General features: G+C 45.9%; 4 protein-coding genes across 6 annotated transcripts; 2 read left to right on the top strand and 2 right to left on the bottom strand.

Moving 5' to 3' along the window:
* Positions 1-74: 74 nt before the first annotated feature.
* LOC108156104 (venom allergen 3-like) lies at positions 75-964 on the bottom strand. The gene is made up of 2 exons (XM_017287399.2): positions 740-964; positions 75-671 (listed from the first exon to the last, which is right to left on the bottom strand). The coding sequence occupies exons 1-2, from the start codon at positions 935-937 to the stop codon at positions 111-113; spliced, it is 759 nt and encodes a 252-aa protein (XP_017142888.2). The 5' UTR covers positions 938-964; the 3' UTR covers positions 75-110.
* Positions 965-1,365: 401 nt separating this feature from the next.
* LOC108156108 lies at positions 1,366-2,076 on the top strand. The gene is made up of 2 exons (XM_017287404.2): positions 1,366-1,505; positions 1,567-2,076. The coding sequence occupies exon 2, from the start codon at positions 1,584-1,586 to the stop codon at positions 1,938-1,940; it is 357 nt and encodes a 118-aa protein (XP_017142893.1). The 5' UTR covers positions 1,366-1,505; positions 1,567-1,583; the 3' UTR covers positions 1,941-2,076.
* Positions 2,077-2,095: 19 nt separating this feature from the next.
* Positions 2,096-10,245, top strand: LOC108156102. 3 transcript variants are annotated; one of them, XM_033389538.1, is made up of 10 exons: positions 2,096-2,185; positions 3,188-3,553; positions 3,626-3,842; positions 3,949-4,339; positions 4,400-5,426; positions 5,488-5,741; positions 5,807-6,525; positions 6,587-6,752; positions 6,849-6,927; positions 7,124-7,263. In XM_033389538.1, the coding sequence occupies exons 2-10, from the start codon at positions 3,472-3,474 to the stop codon at positions 7,168-7,170; spliced, it is 2,982 nt and encodes a 993-aa protein (XP_033245429.1). In that variant the 5' UTR covers positions 2,096-2,185; positions 3,188-3,471; the 3' UTR covers positions 7,171-7,263. The 3 variants fall into 3 exon arrangements, with proteins under 3 accessions (XP_033245429.1, XP_017142884.1, XP_017142885.1); XM_017287395.2 differs by lacking the exon at positions 6,849-6,927 and having other exon boundaries at positions 7,124-10,245; XM_017287396.2 differs by lacking the exons at positions 2,096-2,185; positions 6,849-6,927 and adding an exon at positions 2,603-3,099 and having other exon boundaries at positions 7,124-10,245.
* Positions 10,246-12,195: 1,950 nt separating this feature from the next.
* Positions 12,196-13,747, bottom strand: LOC108156176 (dehydrogenase/reductase SDR family protein 7-like). The gene is made up of 5 exons (XM_017287505.2): positions 13,506-13,747; positions 13,305-13,448; positions 13,024-13,240; positions 12,712-12,957; positions 12,196-12,649 (listed from the first exon to the last, which is right to left on the bottom strand). Exons 1-5 carry the CDS (start codon positions 13,665-13,667, stop codon positions 12,438-12,440), a joined length of 981 nt encoding a protein of 326 aa, XP_017142994.1. The 5' UTR covers positions 13,668-13,747; the 3' UTR covers positions 12,196-12,437.
* Between the last annotated feature and the right edge of the window lie 26 nt (positions 13,748-13,773).

The raw sequence follows: 13,773 nt of genomic DNA, 5'->3' as shown, positions 1-13,773 counted from the left end.
TTTCGGTCACACATACATCTATGTATTTGCCATGTAGCAAATTTAAACAGTTCTACCGAAAAAGCGACTTCAATTTTCAAAAAGGTAGACATTTAATAATTGTTGCTGGGTTATAGCTGTGCGTTAGATACATTGACTGCGGTTGGTTTGACATTGTAAAGGCGCTTTCCCGGTCCAACTTTATCGTTATAGACACACGTGACGAAGCGTTTGGTTCCACTGTCCAGCATGCCACAGCCCACAAGGTGGGTTTTCCTGTACGCTATGTTGGCAAACATCCACATTTCTCGCGAGGCATTAGCCGGAAAAGCAGCCACATGAACGGGTAATATTTTGCGATATTGGTTCCACCAATTCTGTACAAAAAAGGACATGCCTTTGGCAGGGTGCTTCTTGAGATCAACAAAATCGGAGGTCACTGCCACATTAGGAAAGCGGTATGTGTTCACGCAGAGATTCGCCGTTTCCTCATTACATTGATTGGTGATCCGCATCGCCATGAGCGCCAGTTCATCGTCCCATTCGAACAAAGGCAGTTTGTTCGCTTGAGGAAGACCATGAGCTAGTCCCTGGTTCAGCCGGGTGCGCACCGTATTGTGTAGATCGAGAATATTCTTCATGCACTTTTTGAGTCGCACGCCCTCGTGGCTTTTCCCACACTTGGGACCCCACTGGGAAGAAAAAAGACGTTTATATCTCCAAAGACGGATCACGTTCTGGATGTTATATGTCTACTCACGAATTTCGTTTCACAAGTAAGATGGCGTACGTTCTTTTGGCAGAGGAGCGACTTGCAATAGTTTATAGACTTTGTTGGCTTGGGATACATTTTGCGAGCAATGTGATAAGGGTATTTCGTCTTATAGGTAATGATTTCTCCTGAAATATGAAAATAGAGTTTACTCAGAAGCAACACAAAAATCCATAAGATGTTCATTTCGAAACTACTGCAGAGAAGAATATCGAATGGGGCTACTTATAGATTTCGTTTAATTGCAAATTTTATGGTTGCAAGATTATTTAATTTGATTTCTTACGCTTTAAGAGGGTTGCTTCCTAGATCTTATATGCAACAAAGATAAAATCATTTGAAATATGGAAAATATTTTAATGGTTTCCTAATTTAGAAGTAGCCAAGAAATACTCCTCTAATCTTTCGATGGTATAGTTTTCACTTTAGTGACCTTAAATTTAGTGAGAAAATAGTGTATTATTCAGGATTAAGAACTATAGATGAGGAGGAGGAGGACTATCAAGGATCATGATGATATCAAAATAAAGTACGGTAACCGCCAAATTCGTTCCGTCTATCGCACAAAAATATCGAAATAATTTATATTCTAAAATAATATATATCGATATAATGACATCCCTATGAAATCAACAATACTTTGTTTACGTTTTCCAATTTCGTATATTTACTAAAATAAAAGTACATATAGCAACAAATTAAGACTTCGAGACTGCCGACATTCGTTTAGGCATTAACAGTTCCGATACATAAGGTAATTGCATTCTGTGCCCATTTGCCTAGAACTGCTGACGTTATCACTCTGAACCTTACAGAATCGCAAGCAACAACAATGTTTAAGAAGTCCAAACCAAAGACGGAGCCACCACCAACTGCCCCAACTGTGGATGAAATGCTGGCGGATATGGAAACATTTGAAGTGCAACAGCCTCCGGTAGAAAACAGCTCGGAAATTTCAGATTTGGAACATGAACTATTGACGGAGCCGGAGAATCTACCGCTTCAGACGTGGTGGAAAGTGTTTGATAGCTACGATCAAAAGGTGGCGAAATTGACTGGCACAGTAGACACTTTGGAGTCCCAAAAAAAGCAATTACAGTCCTGCTGCGAGGAGCTGGAGAAGAGTGCCCAAGCACTACATGAAGGCATTCAAAAGCAGCAGTCGTTGATTAAGAAAGCTGTTAATTAATATGTAAGGCGTGTTTAAGATAGTGGATATGTATATTGTCTAAATAGATTTTAAATTCCGCAAAATGTAAAATTCCTGTAATAAATAACGAAACTATCGATGGTAAACTATCGATACCTAGCTGAAACAGTTTAAATACGTACTTGGTTCGTTTCTCGGTGGGTGGTGGATGGTGGCGACACAAAAAAAGTTGTTTCTGGAGAACAAAACGAATTAAAATGCCAGTGCTCGAGTGGATATAAAAAGTATGTGCCATTAATCAAGGTTTACATAAATAATAACTCCATAAACTGCACGGGAAATCCGTTTGTTTCGGGCCTGGATGAATAAGCAGAAGAACAGGTTTTTGGGCCCTGGTAACGAAACGAAAAAAAAACTTGGGACTGGCTTATAACCATTTACGCCAGTGGTAGCGCGTTAATGGGAAAAACAGCGACCAGTGGAGGTCGATTGTTTTGTGTGTGTTTGCGCGTGTTTGTTTCTTTTAAATATTTGATATGTATTTGCAAGTTGGCCAAATCCAATTAACCAAACGAAAAAGTGCAACAATTTGTGGCTAATTGAATTTCGTGTATCTTATTTTGGTTTAAGCCACCAACAACAACAGCGAGCAGCGAGTAAGAAGCAGCGCATCAGCGTTTTTTGGGCCAGAATACACACACAGCCACACACATTTGTACACAACAACACACTCAAACCCTTTTGCACGCACAACAAGAAAAGAATAATTATCCAATTAAACGGTTGTCAATAGTGCAAAGGAATGCATTTAATTCCATTGACCAAAAGGAAATGTGCGCTAAAGACTGGAAAGCCACAAACGGGAAACTAACAGTAATTTTCACGGGCACACACGCACACCTATAACCAACTCTCTATACGAACGGACGTACATATGTATGGATGTGTGCGTGCGTATGTGAAGTGCTAATGAGATGCTGTGGCGCTGCTCTTCCTCTCTCTCTGCTCTCCTGCTGTTTGTTGCTGTTGCCTTTTATGCAAAGAAACGTAAAAATTGTTGTTGAACAAAAGATTTTGCGTATATTTTATTGTTGCTGGAAAAGGTGAAAGCCACTTTTTGCCCCTCTCCATATGATCTGGAGCTGTAGCTGGAGCTGGAGCTGTAGCTGTGAGCCTGCTCTGGAGTCCGGACGTATACGTAATGCAGTGTTTCTTTGTGCGAGAGAGGCAGGGCAACCGTTAGTGCAATCAACTCGATTATATCCATTCTCATTCTTCTCCAACAGCTTCTCGCGTGGAAATGTCACAGATTGGTACGCGGATTGCGGCCTGAGCAATTTCCCTGCACTGCACCTCTTTCTCCTCTGGCACACTCTCTATTGCAACAGAGCGAAACGGCGACGACGGCTGCAATAATGTGATGCCTGGGGGTCAGACACAGAGGTTAATCCAAGAAAACGCAACCTAGAACTAGTTAGGTTTCCACACACACACACACACCACATACACACTGCCAGAACACAGCCACACACACTATCGCCCAGACACAAATACAACACAATCCAGCCAGATGAGCTGGCTGCTGGGGCTCCTGGCGGTTTTGTGGATGCCCAGTGAGCTGCTGGCCGTTCCAACGCCACTCAAGCTGCCAGGTAAGTGTCCCAATACTTTCCCTCCCTCACCCACAAGGAAACGCTGAGTCAAGAGCTTTGATCTTTCGTCAGGCTACACCCACAAACTGACGCCGTACATCAAGCACTGGGAGGCGGCGAACTTCGATCGCAGTGTGCTGCAGGCAGCCCAGCTCAGGCACTTGGAGCAGGCGCGCTTCCGCCAAAAGCGTCAAGTGGATCCCACACCGTCGTCGACATCGTCGTCGTCGTCATCGTCCTCGAGTGGATTAGCGCACACAATACGATTGAATTTCTCGGCCCATGACAGGTGAGTGTGCGTGGGTGGGTTTGGACTTTGTTGCAGTTTGAACTCAATTCAATTCCGAGCTCCGATTACACTTAATCACTGTCCCCCCTTTCGCTCTCTCTCGCAGAGATTTTCGATTGGTGCTGCGTCAACAGCCGCATTCGGTGTTCGCCCACGATGTGGAAATCGAGAACACATTGGGACCCATCGACTACGATGTCTCACGCATTTACACCGGCAGCTTGGAGGACGATGAGGCTGCCCATGTGCAGGCCATTCTAACCAGTGATAATCTGCTCGATGGCACGATTGAAACCCAAGCGGAGCACTATTACATCGAGCCAGCGCAACGCTACTCCCAGCAACTCGCCGAGAGCGGCGTCCACAGCATAGTCTATAAGTTAAGTGATGTAAATATGCAAAAGGAGCACCTCGGAGGCGGTCTGAGCTCCCAGGTGCCAACGAAGACGCACTGCGCCAGCGAAAAGTTGAGAAAAAAACGTTGGCTGCCAGAGGAGGTAAGCAATTACCAAAGGAAATGCCATTGTATCGGATCTAATTGATGTGTTTTCTTCTAGGTGGCCATGTCTGATAGTCCTACGCCCACGTACAATCGTAACCCGCCTTTGCCATTGGATCTGGAGGTGCCCTACAATGATGATTTTCGCGTCCTGGCCTCCGAAGAGGATCGGAGTGATGAGAGGCCAACCAGAAGATATCCAACCACCTCGACAACGAGGAATACTGGCCGCAGCACCGAGAGCTTTCTGGCCACCCTGACGAAACCTACGTCGAACCGCAATATACTTGTAAATAACTATAATCCCTCCAATGTCGGCGAAGGCAGTCGCAGCTACAACAGCAACAATGCCAATAATAATAGCAACAACAACAATAGCGGAAACAGCAACAACAATGTGCGTAAACTGTATACGAAGCACAAGAACATCATTGTGAGCACATACAATCGTCCCATCGAGCCAGAGTTTGGCACGCCCTACGAAGAGCCAAACAACAGCAGCAACAGCAACAGCGGAAACGGAAATCTACCGAGTAACTTCTTCAATGCCAACTGGACAACGCTCTTCCTGGGGAACAACAACAACGGAAACGGCAACGGCAACAGCAACGATCGACCAAGCCACAAGACACACGTGGAGATCATCACAAAAAACGGGGCCACCAAGAAACCAAACATCATTGTAAATAACTACAATCCGGAGATTATATTCGCACCGAATCCACACAATCCGAGCTTTAACAGCATGCTGATGACGAATTTGCTGAGCGGTAGGGGCGACGATATACACAGCTCGCCCCGGCTGCTGTACGATCGCAAGACCACGTGCATGCTGTATCTGCAGGCAGATCACACTTTCTTTCAGAAAATGGGCTCCGACGAGGCCTCCATTGAGGCCATCACGCGTCATGTGCAGCGTGCCAACTCGATCTATCGAAATACAGACTTTAATAACGATGGCAAGCCGGACAACATCACGTTCATGATAAAGCGCATCAAGGTGCACAATATGAACGCCATGAAGGATCCCAGCTATCGCTTCCCCGGTAACTATGGCGTGGAGAAGTTCTTGGAACTGTTTTCGGGTAAGAATTTTGAAATGAATGCTCCTTCTGTATGATTTAATCGCTTTAATCCATTGCGCAGAGGAAGACTACGATGCCTTTTGCCTGGCCTATATGTTTACCTACCGCGACTTTGAGATGGGCACCTTGGGACTGGCCTGGACGGGAGATCTTAAGAATGCTGGCGGTGTCTGCGAGAAGAATGGACACTATCGGGGCTCCCTGAAGTCCCTAAACACGGGCATTGTGACGCTCTTGAACTATGGCAAGCATGTGCCACCCGCCGTCTCACATGTGACGTTAGCCCACGAAATTGGCCACAATTTCGGCTCTCCGGTAGGGTCCCCATCCCACATTCCTTTATATGATCATTAATCTAATCGGCTTTTGGCATTTTCCAGCACGATCCCGAACAGTGCACGCCTGGCGGGGAGGATGGCAACTTCATTATGTTTGCCCGTGCCACTTCCGGGGACAAGAAGAACAACAACAAGTTCAGCACCTGCTCTTTGAAGTCCATTGAGCCGGTACTGAATGCCAAGGCGCGTTCCATGAAGGGCTGCTTCACTGAGCCACAGTCCTCGATTTGTGGCAATGGCGTCGTAGAACCGGGAGAGCAATGCGACTGCGGCTGGGAGGAGGACTGCAAGGACTCTTGCTGCTTTCCCATGTCCCGTCAGCCGCGTATTGATGAGACGCCCTGTACCCTGACACCGCATGCCCGCTGCAGTCCCTCCCAGGGCCCCTGCTGCACCACCGACTGCAAGCTGAAGTTTGGCGACAAGTGCCGTGACGACAATGGCTGTCGCGATCCCTCGTTCTGCGATGGACGTGTGCCCCAGTGCCCGCCATCGGTGAACAAGCCGAACAAGACGATCTGTAACAAGGAATTTGTCTGTTATATGGGCGACTGCACCGGCAGCATTTGTTTGGCCTATGGCCTGGAGTCGTGCCAGTGCATACCCGGACCTCAGGACGATCGGATCAAGTCGTGTGAGCTGTGCTGCAAGCTGCCTGGCGAGGACAACGCGTGCAGGAGCTCCTTCGAGTGGAATGAGGCTCCCTTCGATGTACCGGACATGTACTCGAAGCCAGGCACACCGTGCAATGACTACAATGGGTTCGATTACACACATTCTCAAGCCCAAAGGGGCCACTCATTATCCCTCCTTACTTTTCAGATACTGTGATGTCTTTCAAAAGTGTCGCGAGGTGGATCCCTCTGGCCCGCTGGCCACGCTGCGCAAGCTGCTGCTCTCGGAGGAGAGCATTGCCACATTCAAGAAGTGGATGCAGCACAACTGGTATACAGTGGCTTTGGCCGCCATTGGCGTCATTTTGTTGCTGGTAAGTGGCACGAATTTGGGGCGTAACAATTTCTTTAAATGGGAATTGATTGAGAAATTTAATTTGACTGGAGTTTGTTCTTTGGTTTTGCAAAAGCTAATGCGCCTGGTCACGCATATGCTAAGGGATCAGCAGGAGGCCAAAGGGCTTGCGCAGGCTCAGTCTCAGTCTGTGGGTGAGCAGCCAGCATTCGACGTCCGAATCCCCTTAGAATCTATTGAAGAACACGTTCATTTAGCAGTAGTCTCGTGCGGCTATATTAGGGCAGAATCTAGGAATCATTTGATGAGCATTGAATCCATTTCCGATTCCCTTTCTATCCCAACTCGTTCTATTTAATCTGACCCTCTCTCTGTGTCTCTCTTTGGCAGATATTGAGCACAAAGCTGCTGGCGAAACGGTCGAATCTGAAGCTTAAGTCCGTTACCATAATACACAGCGCTACCACGGAGACGGTGCGACTGCCGGAGAACAACAACGGAGTGATAGTCCACACTGCTGTTCGGACGAAGGTGCCCTTCAAGAAGAAGGTGCGTGGCGAGCGCAGCAAGAAGTCTGGAACGGGCGCGGTTGCAGGAGCTGCTGCCGTCGCCGCCGCCGCAGTGGGAGGTTCCCATGGAGTTGGAAAAACTAGCTCGAGTGCAGAGCCAAAGAAGACGCAAAGATCCCAGGGGATTGGCAAGAAAAAGTCGTTGGAGGAGGATCCCAAGAAGTCCAACAAGAAACTGGGCAAGCACATGAAGGAAATCATCGATTACTCGCATCGAAACAACAACGGCGATGATGCCTCCAATCTGTCGACGACCAACAATCACACCAACACCTTTGGCAAGGTGCAAAAGTGGCTGCTGGAATCGCCAATCGTGGCCCAGCCGCTTTCGCACATCGAGCACAGCTCCCGGGTCCGCAAGGTGATGAGCAAATCGCAGTCCACACCGGAAAGGCTGGTTCAGAAGCCCCCGCAGAAGACCAAATCGATGGGAAATCTGTCCAACGAGAAGGTGAAACTCCAAGTGGTCTACAAGCCACCGTTCAAGTTCTCGCTGCGTCTGTCCAAGAAGCCCAAAGTGAAGACGCACGTGGTCGCAGGTCGGCCCAAGCGAGGACAGAAGGGCAGTACGCGTACCGCAGGACAGCCTGCCTCCAAGGACATCGCGGCGCGCACCAAGCGGAGCGCTCTACTTCTCTGCAATGAGGCAGAGGATGATAACCAAATTCTGACGCTCAACGAGCCCAACTACGAGACGCTAAAGCCTCCGGTAACGTCGCGACCCACAGAGCACTGCTACGAGAATGTGGATCTGCAGGCCGAGGCCTCCACATCAAAGTCCAGCAGCTGTAAAGTTGGTCCCAGCTCCAACAGAGGCAGCTTGGAGGGGCCAGCGCCACCGCCACCAGTTCCTGTCCAGCGCAGCTCGTACCGTCGCTCCAACTCGCTGTCCACCCACAATCCCTTCGCCGTAGCTCCGCGACGTAGCAGCAGCAAAGTGAAAGCCGATGCCCAGGCCGCTGGCGGCTCTGTGAATCTTACGCGCAACTTTGGCAGCACCCAGAACCTCATCAATCTTAGCCAGAACGTGGCCAAGACCAAGAAGCGGAGCAGCCTCAACCTGAAGGCCAGTGGGGCCAAGAACGGCAAAGATCCACCCGTGAGCAATTCCACTGCCTCGCCCCAGCGACGTTCCTCCTCCAATGCGAACCTGCGCAGGGACAGCAGTGCCTCGTCAAAGGCAGCGCCAGTGCCGCCTACGCGCAACTCGCGCAACAGCTTCAGCAACATTCCGCGAGCCAGCCTTGGTGGCGGTGGCTCGAATGCCACGACAGCAGCAGGGCCGCCCAGCTTCTCGCGTCAATCTTCCAGCAGCACCACGACGACAAGCTCGTCGATTGCTGCGGGAGCAGCGTTACCCCTGCCGCTGCAGCAATCCGCCTCGACCAGCGCCATGCAGCGACAACCGCCTGCCCAGCCGATGCGACGGAGTCTCCACAACTTCCGGACGCGCTCAACGGCACCGGCGTCAGCGTCTGCACCCAAGCCAGGAGCAGGGGCGGCGGCGACGACGATCGCCACCACAGACAACAATGAGCTGCCATCGGACCTGGAGGTAGTCGTGTCCGACGTCGAGAATCTGGTTAGCTAAGAGCAGCAGCAGCAGCAGCTTCGCGGCGGTTGCTTCTCGTTTCCAACCAACAACCAACCAAGTGAAAGTGATAAGTCTTAATGTTAGTTATACAAATTGTCGCATAGGTTTACATGCATTCCTGCATATACGAGTATATACATTGTATATATATTTGTATTTGTACATGCAAAGATATATGTATGTATATGTACTTTACACTGCCTTAAACTTGCCGTTTCTGCTGAATATGTGAATACCACGCCACGCCCACACCCACGCCCAAACACACCCACACATACTCTCGTACATATCCCCCGACCAAGGCTCGCCTCCACCACACACACAACCAGCAATCCCTGCCGCACACCCACCCACCCATTGAAAGCCACCGCAAATTCCAAACCGCCAGTCGCACTCACTCACCGCACGTTGTACCTTCTACTGTTTACTGTTGTATTGTATTGTATTCTGCAAACCGAAACGAAACAGAACTTTGCCTACATCTGAGCATAAATACCTATTATATATCTACTGTGCTGGAATTAAGTGTTAGCGCAGCAATAGATTTTCAGCTTACTGCAGATTCAAGAGCTCTTCAAAAGTAATTATCAAAAGATAAATAGTTTCATCTGATACCGATAAATGAATGAATTTTCTATAAGATTGGCGCATTTCGCTTTTATGTCAATGAGCTATGTCCCATCTATGAGCCCATCTGATCACCTTTGTCCTAGTTCCGTGGAACTGTCCAATATTTAATCTCAAAGTACCTTCAAAGAAGCCACAGAATCTCAGAGGAAAATCATTCTGCCTGTTCCCAGCCAAGACAAGAATAGCTCTTAGACCAGCAGTAAGTTGAAAAGCTATTGCTGTGCAAACACTTATGTCCCGCACTGTCTATTTTGCACCCATTCGATGAGGACTCCTCCACTATCCGTGATGTTCCTGTGAATATTGTAATTATTCGAGGACTGTTGGATGGAAACATCTCTCGAGTTTGGGTAGTCTTCTAAGATGGGTGTGAATGATTGCTATATGTTCAAATATCTTATGTAGATTGTGTGCCACAGCAGAGAATCGTATGATGTTCTATGCGACACACAATCGAAATGGGAGTTTATGTTAAAAATCGCTCTCGTTATGTTAATTGCCAAATCTTGGCATCTGTTTGAAACTAATTTTTAAAACAGTATTACTCTTAATATTATGTACCTACTACTTAAACATGTACTATATGTACTTATAGTTTGACTACACTTCAACTTTCGAACAACGAACGATCACTCATCTGAACACACACTCAAACACACACAGAACAATACAAGGTGCTATTTTAGTAATGAACTAAACTTAAAGAACTCTTCAAAACATCCTTTGCATATTTTTCAAGATCAAAACTAAGTTAAGGAACAATTAGGACAGCGAAAGGGAGGACAGAGGGATTAGGGAGTAGGTGTTTGGTGTTTGGTGTAGCCCGAGTAGAGTATACATATAGAGAGTGTCAGAGGGAGGAGCAGAGTAGTTGATAACCAACGATAACTGTCAATAAGAATCAAAAGCAATATGCATCGAAGTTAGTTTTTACGAGTAGCACTTGCAGTAAATTCGACAAACATAGAATATTAGCCAGCCACGCCACGACCCCCCATATCCCTCGTCAAGCACTTGCACATACTGTCAGCACGCCTCGAACCCATAGAGAGAGAGAGATATAATACATACATATACCATTGCCACTATCGCCTTCGCCAAATCAGTAGCAGTAGTAGTGTACATACAGAACGTACTAAATATAGGATATATCAAATGGAAATAGTTTTTATAATGCAATAACAAGTTAGAGCAATAAAGAGCAAAACAATAATGAGGACACCTAACGATATTCATACGACACCCACACACACACACAGATGCATATGTAGGTATATATATAGTCACATTCCGTATCGAATCACAAAAGCAGCTTTCGAATATAAACAAAACAAGACACTCACTCACTCAAACAATAACGATTTGTAGTCTAAGACAATGATTGATATTTGTAGCTATATGAATGTGTAGGAAATCGGCGTATCAAATTGCATCTATACTATAAATACTATATACATACATACATAAATACCCGTACATAAGGGGCGTGCAATACCATTGCAACTTTACGAGCATTTGGGTATATTTTTGTGGAATATACAAACCATTATTAGATAAAACACATAAGCTCCAGCTCAAGAAACCGACCGAACAGACCCGATCGACAGAATGACAGACCCAGACACAGACCAGACCAGATAGACACAGATAGTTAACGCGTGTAGGCCAGTGAGAAGAGGAAACGGAAACCAGGAGCAAGAAAAGCTAATGAAATAGTAGGAAAAACGAGTACGCGACAATCGCTTTCAAATGCTTATAACATTTAAACGAAAACAAAATCAAGAATCGAATTGAACTTAATTTGTAATTTATCTTCATAAAAAAAGACGGCATCTTGACTATTTCAATATGGAACTATACAAAGCAAAGTCAACAAAAAAAACCTAAACTAATGGCAAGAAAAATGTTTTAAGACTACCAAAAAAAATATAAAAATATAAAATTGCCAATGTTTGTGTACTGTATATAATATTAAATGCAAATGATTAATGTCTAAGCGGAAGAGAGAGATCGGACCGGATCGGATCGGAGCGCCCGACCGAGAGAGAGAGAGAGAGAGAGAGATAGAGAGTATTTTGATGCGTGACAAAAAAGACTATTTAGCGCGAAATGAACAATTTTTGTGTATTGTACATAAGAAATCGATTGATTTTAATCTATATATACATATATGTATAAATATATAATTGTAAAACTGCAAACGATTTTTAAATCTGTATGTGTATTGTGTACCTCAATTGTAATTAATTTTTTTTGTACTTTTCACAAGATGGATTAATGCTATTTTTATAATTTAGCTAAATGAATTGCATGTAAGCATGTAATCTTCCCCCAGCCCACACACAAAAGTCCCATTGTCACCTAGCTAGCCCCTAGTTAATGGCCAGTTTTCCCTGTTGTCAAAGACCTTCATCAGCATCAGCATCGGCAGCCATCCCAACCCATTCCATCCCATCCAAGAACAAACATATTGTATTTCTGTCAATTAAGAGCGCGTAAATGTCTTCAAGAATCGAGTTTGAGCAAAGCAAGCAAAACGAAAACGAAAACAAAAAACAAAAACCGAAGAGCAAAGAAGTGAATATTAGCATTTTATGATTAATAATTTTAAACCAATCGAAAACAATAATTAAATTAACGAACGTATTATTAGCGAACAAAAGCACATGTGTGACATTTAAGTTGTACTTTATTTAACGATTACTATTACTACAATATTTTATTTATTAATCTTAGGCAATAGCACGAGCGAAACAAAACAAACCGCTAATTTGTAACCCTCACAACACACACACACATATGCGATACTTTATAATTTCATCATTTTAAGTGAAATTCAATTAACAATAAAAACGAAACTAATACTTAAACACGAAAACATTTTCACATTTCACATTGTGCGATCCGATTTCTAGCCCGTCTTCTTCTCTGCCTTTTCCAATTTCAATGCGCGCTTGGCCATGATCCAGAAGAACAGACTGGGGCACAGATGGCGGAGGTAATAGGCGACCTTGGCCTGAACATCGCTGACCAGAATGTCGGGCTCGTTGCGCAGAATGCACTTCAAAATGCGTTCAGCCAACTTATCGGGCGACATGCCCTTGGCAGTAGAGTCGTCCATTTCTGAAAGGCAACATTGAATATTGATTACTTGTTGGACATACATATGTATTCCGTTGACTTACTGCCATAGCTTTTACCCGTTCCTGTGAGAGCATTCAGTGAGAGCTGAGTGCGTACGTAGCCGGGACTGACGGTGGAGACGTTTATGTTCTTGCTAGCCACCTCGGAACGCAGCGAGTCGGCAAAGGCCTGCATGGCATGCTTGGACGCGGAATAAGCAGCTCTCTGGGGTATGGCAAACTTTCCCTGCACCGAGCTAATGAAGCAGATGTGACCGCTCTTGCGTTTTAGCATCGATGGCAGAAGAGCTGGAAAGTCAAAATATACACCATTGTTGGGTGGTTGGTTTTATTAGGCATTGCACAACTGTTTACCCTTCGTTAAAGCGACGCTGCCAAAATAGTTGACCACCATTATCTTGAGATCGACATCCACTGCCGTAGAGGCTACATCGGCTCGCACACTGATGCCTCCATTGTTAATCAGAATGTCCACTTGGTTGTACACACCCAGGACGCGCGTAACAAAGTCAGGTATGGTGTTGAGCTCCGCCAGATCCAGGCCAAGCACAGTAGGTGGGTACGCAGGTTCCTACATATTCGCAGTAATGGCAAGGTTTATTGAATTGTTAAATAATAACAGCTGTACACATTACCAGGTCCAGTGCCAAGAGATCCTTTTTAACGCGCTCCAATTCTAAGGTGCGCCGTGCTGCCAAAATCACTTTGCAACCTGCGCTGTAGAAAACATGAGCCAGAGCCTCGCCCACGCCCGAGCTAGCGCCTGTAATGAGCACTACCTAGAACGGTTTTACATAAGTAAGGAGTCCCGAGAAGCTATTAAAATTAGTCATTACCTTGCCCGGCAACTGATTACGGTATTTCTGGGCACGGAATCGCTGCCATATATTGAAGAGTGCGAGCGGCAGAGCCACTGGCATCAGAATAGTACCCAGCACCCAATAGAGCACATTCCAGTCGGTGCTTCCGGCACATTTGTTTAAATCTTCCACTTTCATTTTTGGCGATTTGGAACTTTGAACTTTTCCCGATTTTGTTTACAACAAATACACCAATATGAAATGGTTTTCGACGTTGACCTGTGAATGCCAACAACTGTTGCGT

The sequence above is a fragment of the Drosophila miranda genome, chromosome 2 (assembly GCF_003369915.1).
Source record: "Drosophila miranda strain MSH22 chromosome 2, D.miranda_PacBio2.1, whole genome shotgun sequence".
NCBI lineage: Eukaryota > Metazoa > Arthropoda > Insecta > Diptera > Drosophilidae > Drosophila > Drosophila miranda.
Note: the sequence above shows the minus strand (reverse complement) of the source record. Positions and strands in the feature narration are given on the sequence as shown.